General features: G+C 43.9%; 1 protein-coding gene across 1 annotated transcript in view; it reads right to left on the bottom strand.

Annotated features, from left to right (window-relative positions):
* FNDC3B (fibronectin type III domain containing 3B) overlaps window positions 1–18,486 on the bottom strand; it is a 170,780-nt gene that overhangs the window by 69,542 nt on the left and 82,752 nt on the right. The window contains 1 exon segment of the mRNA XM_075717148.1: window positions 5,776–5,834. Within this exon segment, the coding sequence (XP_075573263.1) occupies window positions 5,776–5,834 (59 nt within the window).

The following is an 18,486-nucleotide window of genomic DNA, read 5'->3' as shown; positions in this document are numbered from 1 at the left end:
TTGTGCCCCGAGAGAAAGACCGCACGTACGATCTGCAGTCACCCCGGGTGCGACACCTCAACGGCAGATGGGTGAGGATTCTCTTTTAATAAAAGAAGGAGAAGACACCTCAGACCCCCGCACCAAAACAACTTTATCACCCCACCAGCGCAGCTGTATTTTTCTGGAAACGCAGGTCCAAATACCTCTAAGGCTGACGGGGCTTACAGAACTAGCATCGCCTTTCTCGCCAGGAGAGCCCGCTGGCACGGCGCCGGAGGCATCGTTCATCAGCTGCGCGTACCGAACAGCAGCTTCCCAGAGAGCAGCCTTCTGTTATCGAGCCAAGAAAGAAGAAAAAAGTGTCCCGTCCCCACCCCCCCCCCGCCCCCAACTGTCTCAAAAGAAAAAGAAATAAAAAACAATAGTTGCATTGGCTATCTTGGAAAGACAGCACAACATTTTTATGCACGCCTTCTGAAAAAAGCCCAGGGAAGCCTCGAAGCCTCCACAGCCTCAAGCTGTCTGCCACAAACTCTCCACTTTTCGTAATGAAAATGACTACATTTTTCTTTCTTAATTGTAGCAAAAACGTAAAGAATATTTTTTTTTTTTAGCTAGCCTCCATGACGAGGAATCAAAGCATGCCATTTTAGATTCTTTATTCATTTCTCCTACACGTCAAATTTCACCAATTGTATCATTTTAACAGATTTTTCCAACACACAGAGCAAAACGTTGTTATTCTAGAAGGTGTAAGGTGAATGACGCAGGTGCTTAGTTACACGTTTCCTATGCTCTTCTGAGACAATTGAAACACCTTACCCATAAATGATTTGGTAGTGAAATATCAGCAAACAGCTTGTAAACTGCTTGTTTACAAATCTGGCTTCTGGATATCTTTATATAACAGAGAATATTTAACTTCTCACATGAAAACACATTGCTTCCAGCTGAAGAGCACTGCAACTGTTGTGCGTGACACCCCTATATCAAGCAGATTCTTTCAGAGCAAGTCGTAAATCTGTTTTTAACAGACTGACAAGTAGGTGACACCACCAAACGTCTCATCTTAAAACACCGTGCTCTCAAAAGTTAAAGATTTTAATTTATAGCAGCACACTTAAGCCTTGCCAAAAAGAAAACCTCTGTGCAACCTAATGTGAAAAACAAGTTGCAAGGCAAGAAGTTTTAAGTCGTATCAAGCTTTTTTTTTTTTTTTTGTAAAAAATAGGAACATGCAAATTCTTGTATGAATTTTCATGGGATTTCTTGCTCTAGTCACATGTTTCTGATGCTAGGAAATCAATGTTTGCTTCAAAAACTTGGACCAGTGAAAACTGATGCTGGATTAGATACCTTATTTGACTGACTGAAATAAGACAGATAAGTTAAAATTCTGACAGAGGTATATATGCACACGTACGTGAATGAAATTTCACAAGATATTTAGAGCTAACAGTCTGTATTTTAAACAACATTTTGATCAGAAGACTGGATAGTAAGATCCAAATAGACTTTTTTTTTTTTTTAACATACATGACTACTATGCCAGCTCAGCCCATCAACACACGGTTTCTTTTATTATGGAAATATGCTTGCATAATTGTTTTTCATAAATTCAGACGGACTTGGAGCTGGAGGCATGATATCCTGCCAATGTTCTATTGAAATGTTTTTCTCTATGACTACTCACAAGGACACACGTATATATCTGTGTACGGCAAAAACTCTGGCCTTTCATGAACTTTAGCAATCTGTAAAACGTTAGGTCTTTTGTAGTTTCTTAAAATAAGAGAAAGGATCTTACAGACTAACCGCTAGAAACGGTTAGACTATTGTTCTGAAGTCAGTGGGCAGACATTTCCATGCAGAGGATAAAAGTCCAAGGCCAGTCGCTACGCCGCTCCAGCTACACCATTAACTTCTTAGCGATGGAGCGCCCAGCGCGGCTGCTGGCCTGCCTTGGTGGTGTTACGTGCACGGTAACTGCTGGTGGGGGGTTAAAAATAAACACCAGAAATCGTTAAATACAATTCCTAGCTGCAGTGAGTACACACAGCAAGTGTAGTAAAGCAAGCGAGGGGTCACTGCCTGCATGATAAAGTCAGAAAAGGCAAATCTATACGCTCCCTGGGTATAGAAAGCAGAACAGTACTACGCATGTCAGCATGAGCACTGGGGACGGATTTATTTGTACGGCTAGAGACAAACCTATCTGCTGCTCACCGACTAACAGGCTCGATATCGTATCACATTTACCAGCCAAAGGCGTATCTCCAGCATCGGATTCACCAGCCAAAGGCACCACTGCCTGCACTGAGGAACTCCCACCTGCAGCAGGAAGCGCTAGCTTTGCTGGGAAAAAGGGCAAGTTAAATAAATGGGGTTATGATATGCTAGGAACAACAAGCAGGCACACGCAAACCAGCTCAGTAGCTTTAACTCCAACTTTTCTCGCTTACAGCTGGGAAAAGATGCTTTCTTTTACACCTTTCAAAAGATGCTGAGCAGCTGAACAGACCTGGACCAGCCCTTTCCGCGCCGTACGGAACAGCACAGCTAACATCACGGTGGTGGGCTTAATGTCACACCTGAACTTGCAGACATAAATCCCTAGCCGTAAGCAAAAACCAGTTTATTGGTCACTAACGGTGCCCTAATTTCATCCAACGAAATTATAAGCAGCCACAGCACCTCTCCACGGGCTGGGCAGGTGAACCTTTGTGCTGCTTCCTAGTCACCCCAGCCTGTCTCATCCGTCCCCAAAACTGCCGTGCTCGCTTGGAGCACGACTGGCTTGGCCTTGTAGCCAACACCTAACAAAAGCTTCCCCCACAAGGAGTTTTGTATGTCTGGTGAAAAGCACAGCTGATTAGTTTCTGAAAACTTCTCAGTTTACACAGCAAATGCCTGCTTTCTACGCTATCAAAACTCGGTGGTGTAAAGAATTATTTTATAAAAGCTCCTGGGAAAGAATCCCAGCTCCTGCGCCACTTTAATAAGGTTACAAGACGGATGAATATCGGTCCTTCCCGTCGTTCAGGTAATGAACAATATTTCTGTACAACTTTCATTATCTTTCACATTCCGGGTGAGCGTTCACAGGCATCGTGCGGTTCGGGGTTTTATTGTATGTGTGAGAACGACGCTGCAAGCAACATTCATTTACTCCCTCAAGGGCGATGTTTGAAAGACTTGGGGGTCAAATGAATACACGGTTATTACCGGGTCGAGATTTTGCTTTTAAGCTACGGGTCTAAGCCTGCAGTTTTAGGCAAAAACCCCCGATGATTAAATATGAGTTTAGCCGCAGAGCGAGCCAGCAGGAGCAGGCTGCCCTTTGGAAAGCCAAACTAACGCCTGAGCTCCGGCTCCGCGGACCCGCGGCGTCTCCCCGCGGGAGGCGATGTTCCCCCGAGGCGCTCGGCAGCCACGCCGTCGGATGCAGCGACGCTGCCCCCCGCCACTTCGGAAACCCAGAATCAAGTTTCCCTTCCCTCAGCGAGGTGGTTGCTTTAGAGAATGCTTACTTTGTCTGCGATAATGCAAATTAAAGATCTATTTCAGTTTAAATGAAAACATGGGGGGAAAAAAGAGCAAAAGCCTTCTTTTAAAACTGTTGCTGTCAAAGGGATAAAACTACGATTAAACTTGCAGTTCGGCTGCACATCTCTCAAACCGGTAACAGTATCTATCATCAAAACCAGACCTTTTTATAAATTATTGATTTTAAAAGCGTGTATATTTCGTACTCGGAAAGGGGAGAGCCACTTTGTCCCAGAGAGGCACCTGGAGAAGCCAGGTTAAAGACGGCTCCAAGCGATACGACGGCTGCAGGGTGTCCTGCAGGAGCTGCCCCGAGGGCTGATCCCTTGGGATGGCTTCAGACGGCGGAGAGCGCGGCTCGCTTGGACGCGCCAAAGCCATGTGCTGCCAACGTAGCATCGCTCGGCTTGCCACCGACTCGCCGCTCTGCACCCTTTCAGTTTAATTGTGTCGCTCCTTTCTACGCAATCGTTTTTCTATATATTGTTTCATTTTTCGTTCATCTGTGCATACGGCTCACCAAGAAATACGGCCCAGTTGACTGGTTACGCATAATATGATGTATTGCTACCGGGTATAATACTGAGTACGCACACACATAATCATTCATAGCAATGAATGGTTTGGGAGACTCCTATGAGTTTAATTACTCACAAATGTCAAAGTTACAGAGAGAATAATAGATAATCCCCAGCATCTTCTCACTAAATGTCATTAGTACTGAACTAGCATTTATCATGTTTTAGATTCCTTTTTTTTAAAGATTCCTATTTTTGAAATGATTCAAGAAAAATTTTTTTTGTCTATTGGTAGTTTTATGCTCCCCTCTGCTTTAAGTGCTCTGGTTACCATAAATCTAACTGTACAGAGCTCAGAACCCTGCAAACCGCTCAAATAGCTTCTCTCCTTATCTCTCTAGATGTGAGTACGAAATAACACATTTTCCATGTCAGCTGTCGGGATTTTTGTAAAAGGCACCTGGCTGTGGCAGTTAACCAGAAGAGCAGCATTCAGGCAGTCCTCGATACAAAACTATTGACTCACTCTGTACAATAAACTAGCCTAATTTTGCGATAATTACACATTCTTCCCTTCTGATCTCCCAGAAACTCTTCTCTCAAGTCTTCAGCTTAGTATTGTCCCTTGTCTCTACATGAAATAAAGCAACTTGCCTTCTTGCAAAGAGAAACTTGGGCTGCAGCCCCCTGGTATTTATCATTTCTGCAGGTCTGGTTTAGATTCTGGCTGGCTTTGAACCTGCTCTTGTAGATGCCATGACAGTAGAATCCTTTTGGATTTATCCAGAACAAAAGCACCTAAGAGAACAGATCCTAAAAATAAAACTCAGCCTGTGCTCACGCCTGCCTCTCCCTGAGCTCTGGCACTTCTGCACCTAAGAAACAGCCACCCCTTCATGGTCCCGCTGCAGAATTTCTTTACATCAGGCTCTATTGGCTACTACTGAACCCAGTCTTTAGATGAGCTTTCCAACTGTTATTTTTTTTTATTTACTTATTTGTTTACTAGCTTTCCAGCTGGACGGAGAAAGGCCTGAGCCCTGACAGAACCGAGGAGGCAAAACTCCCAAAGCACAGCCATCTCCCTCTGCCTCGGGACTGCTTCTGCAAGTGCTTGTTTGGACCGTTCATTTAGACCCACAATACCCTTCTGGTTTTCATTTGACACACCGAACTAGAAAAACATCACATTCAAAGGGCTTACAACCAGATTTATTAATAACCCTACCTGACTCTGGTCACACCCAGCACGGTGATTCAATTTCCATTACAATGCACATGCTTTTATGGCTCAGACAAACTTGGAATATAGCAATTGCCATTGAATAATAGAATTAGCTTAATTTAATAATGATTACGGACATAAATTGCTCATGACAAATAAAATTAAACCCAGGGGAGAGGGAGGTAGGAGCAATGCAAATCACCCCAGTGCGCTGGGTTCCCCAGTATGGATATGCAGTATGGATACTGGGAGCTGTCCTCTGGGAACAGGCGACTGCTGCGATTCCTGCAGCGAGCAGAGCCCGCGAATATCCACAAGCACAAAAGATGCTTCAAATTTATATCCCAGCAAAATGAGTTAGATATATACAGTGGCGACAACTGAATAAGGAAAAATTCAGAGGTGCTCCCCTGTGACATCACCAGTGTGCTGTGACACGATCTACTTATCACATTTGCTATTTTGTGTGTGTGTGTGTGTGTGTGGTAATTTGGGATCACGTACCTGCGGTTTCTCCATTCCAGAAAGAATGTCTTGAACCCTTTTTGTTTCTGAATCAAAGTCTGTAAAATAGAAAATACGGAATAAACGACCAAAATTAAACAAAAATATCAGCTATATCAACAATCCTTCAGGAATTTGAAAGATAGAGAGAGATTACCGGCACGTGAGCATCAGCTGTTTTGCTCTTGTGAATTTAAGGTATGCAGTTACACAGATTAATATTAAAAACCTGTAACAAAGGAGGGAATGGAACTTCCAACAACTGCAGATATTCCAAAAGACGGGATTATTAGCAGAGGTGTCCTCCACAAACAGTGTTATTAACTGGGATTTGCTTTCACAGAGCAAAAGCATCCTATTTCCACAGCTCAGCCATGGAAGAAGCCGCGGGGTTTCTGCGGCTCAATTACTCCTAACCCTGGTTTGTTAACCAAACACATCCTTGCTCCCTCGGCCGAGAGCTGGGCCATCCGCCCGGCTCGCCAGGGCACCGGGCTACGGGAGAGGAGGAGCAGCCGTGCCCCACGCGGGGAACGGCCAGCCGAGCGGCGCGGGGCGCCCGTCCGAGCCCCGGCACCCACCCGACAGCTACCGGCCCTTACACGCGGTCAGCGTGTAATGCTCAAAGCCCTTTTAACAGCCGCCTTTCCACGACGGGGGTCATAGAGTCACGCCAGGCTAATTGGGACGCCCGACCAGCAGCAATCCCTCCTCCCTCGCCGAGCCTCGCGCCTGGCGCAGCAGCTCTCGCAGGGGCTACGCAGCCGCCGCGGGGCAGGGGGAGGAACGCTGCCCCTAAATTCGACAGATTCAGTCAGCACAGAAGGTGCCGCGGAGGCGATCGTCTCAGCACTGCAATCGGCCTTTCCCCCATCCTCCCCCCCCAAAAAACGTCCTGAGGTAAAACATCAGCTTAGAGTAATGAGGTGACACAAAGCAGCTTTATTCCTTTTGGACCGCAGCACAGAGAGGCCTCACTTTCCACTCCAGTGTTCTCTAATGGAAAACTAGGAACATACTTTTGCTGGGTTTCTTTTTTCTTTTTTTTTTAAAAATGTTAATTTAACAAGTTTGCTAGCCAAAGCAGAAGAATACGTCACACCTGAAGCAAAATGAGCAGGACCTCTTTATAAAACAGCATACAAATTTGGCATAGGAAGCAAAAAATACTAATAAAGAAAAACTGGTAAGATCAGATCGACAGCTTTCGCAAATGATTCCCCCAAAGCCTGACCTAGTTCTTATAGCCCAAGAATGTGTCTTTATTTTTGTCCATGACCTGTTTTAAAAAAAGTACATCTTCTTTGTAAAAATTCCACGTGGTCAGCTGCCAAAAAAATAGCATTGGCTGAATGCTGATGGCAGAACGCCAGTGTAAATGCCCATCTCTCCCTACAAGAATGCACCTTGGTGTGGAGTGGGAATGACAGATCTCCTGATCCACGCATTCCTGGATTCCTTTTAGTCTCAGCCACTTGGAAAAGACAGGAGTAGCAGTAACTCAGGAGAACGGGAGGACAGCGTTATTGGGTTTTTTCCATAGTAGATAACCCTTAAGAGTGTATTATAAAGTATATGAACTGGCAGGATTTAGCCACCATAAGATAACACTGACTTGAAAACTACACAGACGGACTAAAATGGCTAAGGAAAAGGACGAGATGCTGATCCAAGTGAAAATGCCATCAAAGTTTGGGGTGGTTCAGAAGTCAGGGTTCCCTTCAGCATCAGTACAGAAGTAGGACTGCGCCACAAAAGCCTGGATCCAGATCTGGAAACTGCGGAGGTCCTGTAGGCTTATCTTGAAGGGATGCTAATCAGAAGCAGCTTCTGCAGCTACAGAGTGTAACAAAAATGCTGCTACTATTTTATTGAAAGTTTATGGTTATTATGTCACCCCTAATTACAACCCCCAGAAGCTAAGCATGAATCATTCTCAACCTTAAATCCCAAACATGTGGACTGCATTTTCTTTCCTCTTTCTGCTTTCTAGCAAGGATGCTATCTGTGTCACACTAAGCAGGAGAGGAAAATAAACCCCGAAGCCCAAAGAAATCTCACTTCCCTCTCCCATGAAAAACGATCGCTTTGTACAGTAACTAAGCCCCCTGACCCTTGCAGGTCAGGGCTGAAGGTTCAAACTGCTCCAAATACAGGAACTGACTTTAAGACCTAAGGGAGTTGGGTATGCCCAGCAAATAAATAATAAAAAAAAACCCCCGAGTACTTCACTCAGACTTCTCAATGAAGAGTCTTACTAAGGAAATTTTTTATATTAGCTCCCCAAGTACGTAGCTTGTTCATAAGGAGAAGGCTCTGAGCACCAGATACACTGAAGCTTTGAGTTATTAAGGACACATGCATATTTATGTGGACAGCGTGGATATTTATGTCACCAAGAGTTTACACAGATAAGATGGAGGGGGAAGAAGAGAAGTCTTCGAAGATTTTGGGGAGAGAGGAAATGGGACACACGCAGACCTAGGGTGACAATGTGAGTGCAAAAAATTTAAGAATTTAAAGTTGATGAATAACGCATATATGGATGGGCACTGCATCACATTTTCTAAAGAATAAGATGTATAAGATGATGCACATATGCTGACCAACTGTGTCAGATATCCCCCATGCTGAACCTCCCGAGCGTTCACACATGAGACTGGGCAGGTACAAGTGAACACTCGCACACGCACCCGCCGCTTCACGTGCCTAGAGTCGATGCATCCCATGTCGCTGATCTGCTAATGCCATGAATCACTTTACAAGAACAACAGCAAAGAAAGAGAAGTTTGTAGTAAGAAGTGCCCTTTCATCACAAGCTTTGAAATCACTGTACCGTATGGAAAGGACAGTGTGTGCCTTAGAGCCCTGCACTGAATTCAAACACAAAAAACCTCACGAATAATAGGTAAAGCCCTGTGAAAATAGAGCAAATGTAGAATTAAAGTCAGAAAGCAATAAATATGCATGACGGACATCTATAGCAACATCAGAGAATAGCTCAGGTTGGAAGGGGACCTCAGGAGACATCATCAAGCTCAATCTCCATCTGAAAGCTAGGAAAAAAAAAAAAAAAACCACCAACAGCGCCAAAACTGCCCCATGGAAAAACTTGTTCACAAAACTGAAGCCAACCTTTTTGGGAGAGAGAAAGTAGCTCACAGAATTGTCATCATCTTATAGTATTTCAAATACTTAGTCTCCCATTTCAAGAGCCATAAAAAATTCTCAGGCTTCTATGGCTGGTTGATCTCCTTTCAGTAATAAACATAATCATTGACAGCCTCCTGCGCTAGACTAAGCTAAGGAGAACGAGACCTGCTGTGAATCCCTCCCGCAGTAGGAAGTTGGTCTTACCTGCCAACCTCTCTCATAACACATTAAGTGTCAAGCTCAACATCTTTCTCCCAAGCCAAAGGGCTGAAATCCTTCTGAAATCCAAAATGACAGAGAGGGGAAAAAAACCCAACCAAACCAACATCTTATGTGCTCTACGCTGATAATACGGAACTGGTGAAAAGCCTTTTTTCCTAGCTCACTATTATTCACCAGCCACTGAGGACACTTCTACTAGATTAGCTCACTGGAGCATTTCGGGACACGGAGCTCGAGTGTCTCCTAGGCATCACAGATGCAGTGGTGGAAAGGTGGGGAAGAACAGGAGGAAGAAAAGGGGAAGCCTTGATGTAAACCAGGAGACTAACATTCAGAAAAATTACCTACAGCTGCTCAGGAAAGGCGGCGGGTGGGTGGGCATGATTCACCTAGTTAGCACAAACTGTCCTTGAATAACAGACAGCTGATTTGCTTTTAAATCTTTGTCCCTTCCTCCCTCTTTCTCAGCTAACTGAGCACCCAGTGTCTGACATGAACAAAAAAAAAAAAAGCTCTGTATGTCAACCCCCCGACATTAACACCAGGGCTTGCAGAGACAGGCTGCGGACACACGCCGCTTTCCTCTTTTGCCATCAGGAACAGAAGTTCAGTCACGTCAAGGAAAAGCCCAACTAACACTTCAGGTCATTGTCCCATTATAACTTCTCCTCTCTAACATCTGTTTCCCCACATCTGCCGTGGCAAAATTCTTCCTCCTAGGAGGAAGCTGGGGGTGGGGATAAATTCTTTGTGAACGCTCAATGGGGTCCTCTGAGGGACAATACAAAAATCCGAGTTATCCTGTAGATCTCGGTGTCTCATAGATGTTATAGCTGTCCCAAGCTACAGCACTGGGTTCTCATTCCCAGGCCACGGGTTATTTGGATCCAATGTTTCAGGCTAACCTCTCATAGCAGAGAAGCCAGCTGTAAGACCGCATCTAAGTTTGTATTTTCATCATCTCTTTTTTTTTTTCTTTTTTTTCCCCCCCCCCCCCCCACAGTTTTGGGTCATAACCAAAACTCCACAGATACAACCAAGAGTAAATGCCCCTAAAAATTAAATACGTTCCCAGCAGCTGTTTGGCACTAACAGGGTTTCAATGTCAAGTCTTGCTGAACTAAAGCCTTTTATTATATGCTTCTGTTAGCCGGTGGTGTCTATGTTCCTTTCTGCACGTACAGTACAAATAGAATTTTCAGACCTTTCCAACCATACTTTTGAACACCAAGCACAGCTTTAAAAAACAGGAAAAAAAAAAAAAACCCTTGTCATTTCAAGGTAAGTTTGAAATTTCCATGAATAGTTTTCATGTTTGCATGAACAGCAGCTGTGTACGTAAATGGTTTGAAATAGCTAAAAGCTCTAAACTAATTAACATTTTCCCATTGCAAGCACAGATTTTAGGTTTGTTCTGCATTCTTTCCTTTGCAAAGAGGAAAAGGTCCAGCTCAAGACTTAGCTTCTGGCCACAGAAAGTATTTACTGTTTCAACAGCCTTTCCATTCCAGAGGAATGACATCAGCACTAGCACTTTGCAAACTTTTAGTCTAATTCTCAAGCAGAGCTCCATGCTCGCAGATATGCCAGTCATAACATGACATGCTTTCTCAGAATTTGTTCCAGATTTACTGGGGCTGTGACCAGCTTTAATGCTAGGAAAGATCTTTTATCAGTCACGTACAGCACAACCTACAACCCGCAAGAAAATGAACTCTTCAAAACACAGCCCAGCTCCTTTGTGAACTGCCTGCCAGTGTCAAAGCTGAAGACACAAAGAAGAACACATACAGACTTTTTCATTTCAGAGAATTGTACAAATATACATTAAACAAACTCCTTGTACAAGAACAAACCTAAAACTGTCACGCTGCAGCCGAGTCACAGAAAACAGGACCGGAGGGAATGTGACACGGTCATTGAGTCCATCCTCCAACACTGAAACACGATCATCTATACCTAAACCATTCCTCAGAGACGCCTGCCTAGCCCATTTTAAAAAAAAAAATTAAATAAATAACCTCCCACCCCATGATAGCGGCAATCTCAAAACTTCATCGGCTAGGCAATCTACCACAGCGCCTAACTCTCCTCATCACTGGGAAGATTACCTCCTCAACTTTCTCTGCTGCACCTTAAGCTCACCGCTTCTTGCCTGCACGCCCACCGCAGGCGAGTTCATCACCACCTTCTTTGTTGCAAACTTTCACATACCTGAAGGCATTTTTTTCTCTTTAAACAAAGCAAGCTCATTTCTTCCACGCCTGTATTTACCAGATCACAGATCCCACTTACTGCTGTCCTCTGCAATGTTTTTTAAATTGGTCTCCATCCTTCTGAAGATGCGGTAGCAGCCCTGGCCACCACGCTCCAGCCGAGGCCCCAGCAGCACCAACTAATGGGCGACGTACCCATGTACAGAGCTCGCTTTGACCTTTCTTCTTCTCTTTGTCTATAGAGTAACTTGACTCTTGTTTTTTGTAATCTACTATACCTCCCAGAACTACCGTGCAGAACTACCACATAGTATTAAAAAAAGAAAAAAAAGAAAAGGCAGGTTTGAGAAGGACTGGCTGAAATGTAATACTTTGCTCTTGTCTTGATCAAACTTTGTCTTTCAAGGCCATTTCAGCTCTCCTGTCTTGTCCTCCTTTCCCCTCCCTTTAACCCACCAAGCACTCTCAACCCTATCAGAACCTGATATGGACTATAGCTTAATAAGCATCAATCCTTATTCCATCCTTCAAGTCTTCAATGAAAATATTGAATAAGATTAGACCTAGGACAGATTCCTGCCTAATCCAGTGTGATGCATCTTTCCAGTTTGTCAGGGAGGCAGTCCAGTGCAGGGCAGGGTCACGGATAAACTGCAGGGCTATGTGCTGGCTAACGGACATAATACTGAGAAGAGGAAATCCAGCGTCACACTGAACACACAGCGCTTTATGCAACTCTTCTCAGCACCACTTCCACAATGGGTGAAACGGGGAGCCCCTTAGAAACAAAAACTTGTGAAAGCAACATTCATCTTCAAAGCAGTCAATCACACCATGCTAAAATAAAATACACCAAGGAAGATTTATTAATTAAGCCTATAAACGTCTGGAGGAGATTTCAAGTCTAAATAGTAAATATTTCAAATTTCTGCTAATTACATGAAAGCTAATAAAAACATCAGCGATAAAACATGACTGCAGCTCCCATGTCCAAGGTAGAGAGATCAACGTTATCCAGCTTCAAGAAAAGATCCAACTGCTGAAACATGTTTTAATTCTTAAAAAATTGCTGCGCATGAGCATCTCACATAAGTTTGCCATTTCTAAGAGCCTCCCCACTGTTGCTATCTTAATTGTCCTGCTAAAATGCCTTACTTGAGCTTATCTTTCAATATTTGACCTTAACGACCAAATCATACGTAGGTAGCAAGAAAATCAAGCCACTCCCTACACAACTGAAGGCAAACAAAACAAAAACCCTGCATAAACCCCAGAAACTTCTATTTTCAGATCTCAAATCAGAAAAAAAAGTCTCCAGCCATCCTGACTCACTGGGACTTATTGCAAAGGATAACTGATGTATTTGCTTCAATATCACTATATTTTAGGCATGAATTTAATCATGTTTCAAAGATGTCCTGGCCATAGTCCGTATCTATTAACCTGATAGTTTTACCTTGACTGCTTCAGTATCCTACTGTCAATGGGGCAGGATACTCCAAAATACCTGGAGTGCAAATTCACATCATACAGTTTGTGTCTCTGCTTCAAGCCATCCTACTTTAACAAAAGATACTCGCTACGGCACGGATAAGCATCAGATGTTTTCACATCAAGCAGATGTGGAAGCACTCAGATGTACGTAATGAAGACACTTCTGCTAAAATGTGTTTTAAAAATAAATGTAAGTGCGTTCAATCCTCCCTGTCCCCCAGTATTGTTTAGACGTGTATTTTTCGTTGGGATGGAGCAAGGAAAGTAAGTTCAGTAGTAACGTAGAAGGGAAATGAAATGCTGGATGCAAGGGACAAACGGAGTGTAAGTGACATGTTGGGTTTGTTTTTCTCTGCTTCTTTGCTGCTACTGCTGGAAGATAGCAATAACAACTCCTACTTTATTGGCTAAAGATCTGAGTGAATTCCTACTGTGAGCACGCAGTTGGTCCATTAGAAGGCAGAAAAGGGCTTGCTTAGTAAAATACAGCACCCCCCCATCTCTATCACAGACATTTTACATCTTAAGCAAGCACTTTGTACATCTCACAAGGAAGATAACAGAGGCCATGCACTGCATATGGCCGCAGCTGGCTGGTTTTGAAGGAACACCAAATTAAACAATGACATAACCCACAGAAACAGAGAAAGCCCCAGCTGAATCTGCTGGAACAACAAACCGCTTACACACAGGACCTCTTCTTGGAGTGCTCTCTTTCGTACTTTCGACTTGCTTTAGCTTATTCTCGGTGTCGAAATAAATTTTTTTTATTTTCGGCAGCTTCCCTTTCGCTATTATATAACAGCAGCCGGCACGCTACGTGGGTTTGAGAAGACAGCAAAAGCTTTGCAGATAAACAAGGGCTGGCTACGCAGGCTGCCACAGGCAGTAGCCGCCCCTCCATCTTTTTGTCAAGTACACTTTCAAAAACAGCACAGCTGATTCAAGTCGCTAACCAAGAATAACTACGTGAAATTCTGTTGATTTGTATTAGCATAATTTCAGTGCTACGGGCTGCGATTTCAAAGCGTTCTTCTCAGTTGTGTTGGCACAGGCAAAAAACCCTCCTGTCTGAGCAGGCGGGCAAGCATCCACGTGTGCGGGACAGGTGGAGATACGCTCTGTGGGAACGCCTCCTCGTTCTGGCAAGCCCTCGTATGTGCGACAGCTATTAATACGGCTCAATCTTCGTGGCTAAAAATCTCGAGCCTCTCCGGCTTGATCTAAAGCGCTACCCTTACCAGCCGAAGAGATGCAGCAGGTTCACCGTTTGGCCCGGGAGGGACGCGCAGCGCTGCTCCGTGGGCTGCACGCTGAATTTGCAGCAGAAAGAGCAGCCGCCCAACGCCACTGGTCAGATGGTACAGACAGACTTTGAAAAGATGTTTTTCTTCTCTAGTCTTGCCCCTTCTACACGAGCATTCGACATCACTACCCCATAGCCCACTGCAGTTCACCAAGTGTGATACTATGAGACTGAAGTAAATGGTTAAAAAAAAAAACAAAACCCACAATCACTCCTTTCCAATTAAGGAATTATTTTAATCAATCATTGTGCCTTCCTGCACCTTGCTTAAGGTGCCTGAAGGTGCCTAAGGACCACTGAGAGAACTGTTAGAATGTAAGCGAAATTATTTGTGTTTCTTTGTTTTTAAAAAAGCATTACCTCTCTTCTTTCTTGACCTTCTTCCTTTTCTCTGCCATTTCTGATTTGACTGGATTTACAGGAGCTACATATATTTGATACATCCTTGCAAAAGATTTTTCTGCCTATTCTTTCAGGAGTTTCTAAGCAGTCTACCTGCTGCTGCCATTAATGCCTTTCATTTCTAATGACAAGACATTTTTTTGATTCAACAAGGAGACTGAAAGGCCCTCCTAAAATTTTCCTGGAGCTCCCGACTCCCACTTCGCAGGTAAAAAGCTGACGTTTCATTCCCGCTACAAACACTAGTCTTTTCCTAGATACAACAAAGTTCTTCAAACCTCTCATGATTTTCTGTGATAGTTGGGATGTGTGGCATTGCCTTACCCTTAATTCCTTCCATTTATTTGTGGACTGTTCCACACTTTCCCCCTCTCGGCTCTCCTCGTTCCCTGTCGCTGTAGCCTGTGACCGCCTGTCCGTCCGGCGTTTGCTAGTATTCAAGAGCCAGGGTACACCCTGGCACGGCAGCCTCCGGCAGCCCTCCAAGCCTGAAGAACCGAGCGGTCATTCAAAAGGAGAAGTAACTTCTGCAAAGATCACCACCTTACCGTGATTATGCACCACCTTACCGTGATTATGCCCCCGGGCTGCCACAAGCCACATGGCCTTGAAAGCCCTCCAGGTTTCTCCAGCCCAGGGCAGGAGGAGGGGATGGCCAACTGCGTGGCCAAGACGCCCACGCTTCTTCACACGTAGAAGGCCTCAATAGGGACGCAAAAGGACGGCTGATGCCGGCTGTGAAATGACATTATCTGGCATTTACAGAGGCAAGATTTCCTCTCGGAAAGAAGAGATTCCCTTCAATCACGGCAACTGACTCTCAGCTGCCGGGCGAAGTGAGAGCCTAAGCACCTCAAACAGAAACAGTGAAAGGAGTCTCTCGACTCCTGCTTACACTGATGAAAAGCACAAGTTTGACAGCACTAAAAATTACTGTCTTCTCTTCCCAAGCGGGTCACAGACGGCCCCGTTGCATCCCACCACCAGCTTGAGAAGCAGCAGGCAGCACGGGCATGCCTCTGTCAACCAGCAGGTCCACCCACGGCAGAAGCGAACCCCGCACCCTCTAAAAATTGAGGTGGAAAGCGCAGTCCCCATCAAACACAGGCTTTGAGAAGTCTCCAGCATCACCAGTCTAGGGTTTTAAATCCCATGACTGCTGCCCCATGCCAATCAGGAAATATTTTTCTCTGAAATACTATCTCCAATGAAGGGGAACAATGGCATCAGGATTGAACCCAAAATAAAACTTACTTTTTCTTGACCTTCAAAAATATGACCGTATGAAAAATGGCCAATAAGAGCCTTTGATAATCTGCCCACTAAACACAATAGCAGCATTTTCCTGATCAAACAAAAAAACTAGCAAAATAACCTGCAAAACTGAATATTTGCACAGGAAAACAATCAGACAGCACAGCTGAAACAGACTCCATAGGAGCTCCAAACTTGGTCGGGATTAAACGGAGCTCCCCAGCCAAAATTAACAACCTCCTTGGCAGTGAACCTTGTAAAGCCACCGAGTTTGCTACAACAGTATGAAGGCAGCAGAGCACTTCCCCAATGCAAAGGCACAAGGCTGCCCATTATAGTCTAAGAAACGTAAAGAAAACAACCATAAGCCAAATTTTGCCCTCGGTCACAACTCCTCACCGCTGCTTGAATCAAAGAAGAAATTAATGGAGAAATGTCGTCTTTAGATTTCACCGTGGGTAATGAAAAGTGTTTTGGGATGCTAGGTTTTAGCAATAACCACTATTTCACTCTCAAGAACAGAGTCAGAGCGAGCTGTTCATCCTTTATGAGAAGGTAAGCAGGGAAAACTTTCTCTAAAGCAGGGCAAATACAGAAAGTGCATCATCTTTTCACTGGTCTTGATTTTGTCTTTACATTAAAGCAGAAATTTTGTTTGTGGGCATTACTTGTACTATCTGCGTGTTTTTTAAAGAGGTTAGATTCCACACGAAAAGTCAGTTTTTCAGGGGGCGGGTATGTGTGTTTGTGCGTGTGGGGGGGTGATCACTCCAAATTTTAATGCTTGAAATACAAAGATCTGTCATGGAGCCTGCACTGAGATTCTTCACTGTCAACCTAGTGAATGGCTGCAGAGTCACGATATTTTTTGGATGAACCCCAGCCTAGCTTTTCTGTTACAGATGTAAATTCTTGACCTCTTTTTCCAGATGAAACATATGAGAGAATCAGATTACCATGAGTGGTGGAGGAGATTGCAGTAATCCAGGAAAAGAACGAACACTTTTTTCCTTCCACTTAGCCCAGGCACTACAGCTCGGAGATGGGGAGACGAAGAGCTCTTACTCCCCTCTTTAAATCAACCCAAACAGCTATAGATGGACAGCAGAACAGAAATATGTTACCTTCCTCATGGCAGGTGACAATCAATTTACTTGACTAATCCCAGCCTAACTTGTTTTGCAGTCAAGTCTGAATGATGAAGTACGATTCACGTGAGCTAGGGTTATATCAAACAGAACATTCCATAAAGATCAGGTGCTAAATTCCTACAATGCAAAAAGCTAAAAAAGGCTGACGTGACGTTATCAGTGCCCTCCCATGCCTGTGATGTGAAGGGTGCACTCAAGAGTGTTTAAAAAACCTGATCTATAATGTCTGTACCAATTAACTACTACTGAGCTGGAAGAACTGCCTGTGCAATTAGCAATCCTGTATGGGACGAGGGCAAAATACAATCCTGGATATTTGCACAACCAGTTTTGCCACTGAGAATCTTTCCAAATATTTAAAATATTTCACAGAACTATCCACCTGATTACAGCTTGCTGGGAAGGCTTCAACAAAGCTACAGGAATTTCAACTTGATCTGGATTTTATTGCCGAGATGAAATTCAGGCAAAAGTCACATGAATCACAGTAAATCAAAGCAGCTGCTTCTAAGCACAGCTCCTTACAGAAAAGAAATAAAACAAAAAACCAAACAAAAAACCAGCTTCAGGACAAAATCTTTTATACTAAACCTTGGAGAAAATTGAAATGGCTGCTCCATTTTACAACAGTGTCTACCCCTTCTGTTAATTGGCATACTCAAAGCACTACCCTGCATTTCTAAAAAGAAAGGTTTTTTTCCCTCCCCATAAAAGAAAATATACTGAAGGGTCAGAAGAACTTTTCAAATCCAATTCCACCCTTCCTCAGAAAAGGAAAACTAACCGATGGGTTTTGTAGCACAGCCTAAGAGAGTTAGGCAAACAAATCCCATTAACTTCAGCAGGACATGAAATTTCATTTCACCGCCCTTGCAAATCCAGATGAATATACAGACGGACATTGTTCAGAACAGCTGGGCATACAAATAAGGGTTATTCATTAAATTATTAGACTTAAAGGTGGTTTATTTTTTATACTCCAGAGGGAGGAAATGTTCTGCCTCTTCCCTGTAAATACCCCCTCCCTTCTGGCTTAACGTCCCAGATATTTCCAAATAAGGGAAACACGGCTCCCTTCCTTTGTCGGTGGTCCACGTTATCTCCCCTTAACTGGTGAGAATACACTGTTTATCTTGCTCTGAAGCTCTGAGACCTTTGTGTAACTCTTCTCCCCAGCACGGGGGTTTAACCACTGAGCATTTAAGCAGGATGAAAATGTACTTGATATGGTTTTTTTCTGTTAGTTGGATATCTATAAATTACGTAAACTCCTAGGAAAAAGTCTCAGATTTCAGTCTTCTGGATTTGACCGTCAGTTGCGGCAGAAGCTGCAAATTCTTGAGATAATATGAAGATCCTCTGGGGGAAGAGGTTGTGCCTTACGTCATTCAGCTCCGACTTCCTGATAAATCATGGAGCAGATAGCTTATCCAGCTCCCCCCGCCAAGGAGATCCTGCTGGCAATATGAGACAAGGGAGGGATGAAAGCAGATGAGAAGAAGAATATGAAAGT

The sequence above is a fragment of the Pelecanus crispus genome, chromosome 9 (genome assembly GCF_030463565.1).
Source record: "Pelecanus crispus isolate bPelCri1 chromosome 9, bPelCri1.pri, whole genome shotgun sequence".
Taxonomy (NCBI): domain Eukaryota; kingdom Metazoa; phylum Chordata; class Aves; order Pelecaniformes; family Pelecanidae; genus Pelecanus; species Pelecanus crispus.
This window is presented reverse-complemented; position numbering and strand designations above follow the sequence as displayed.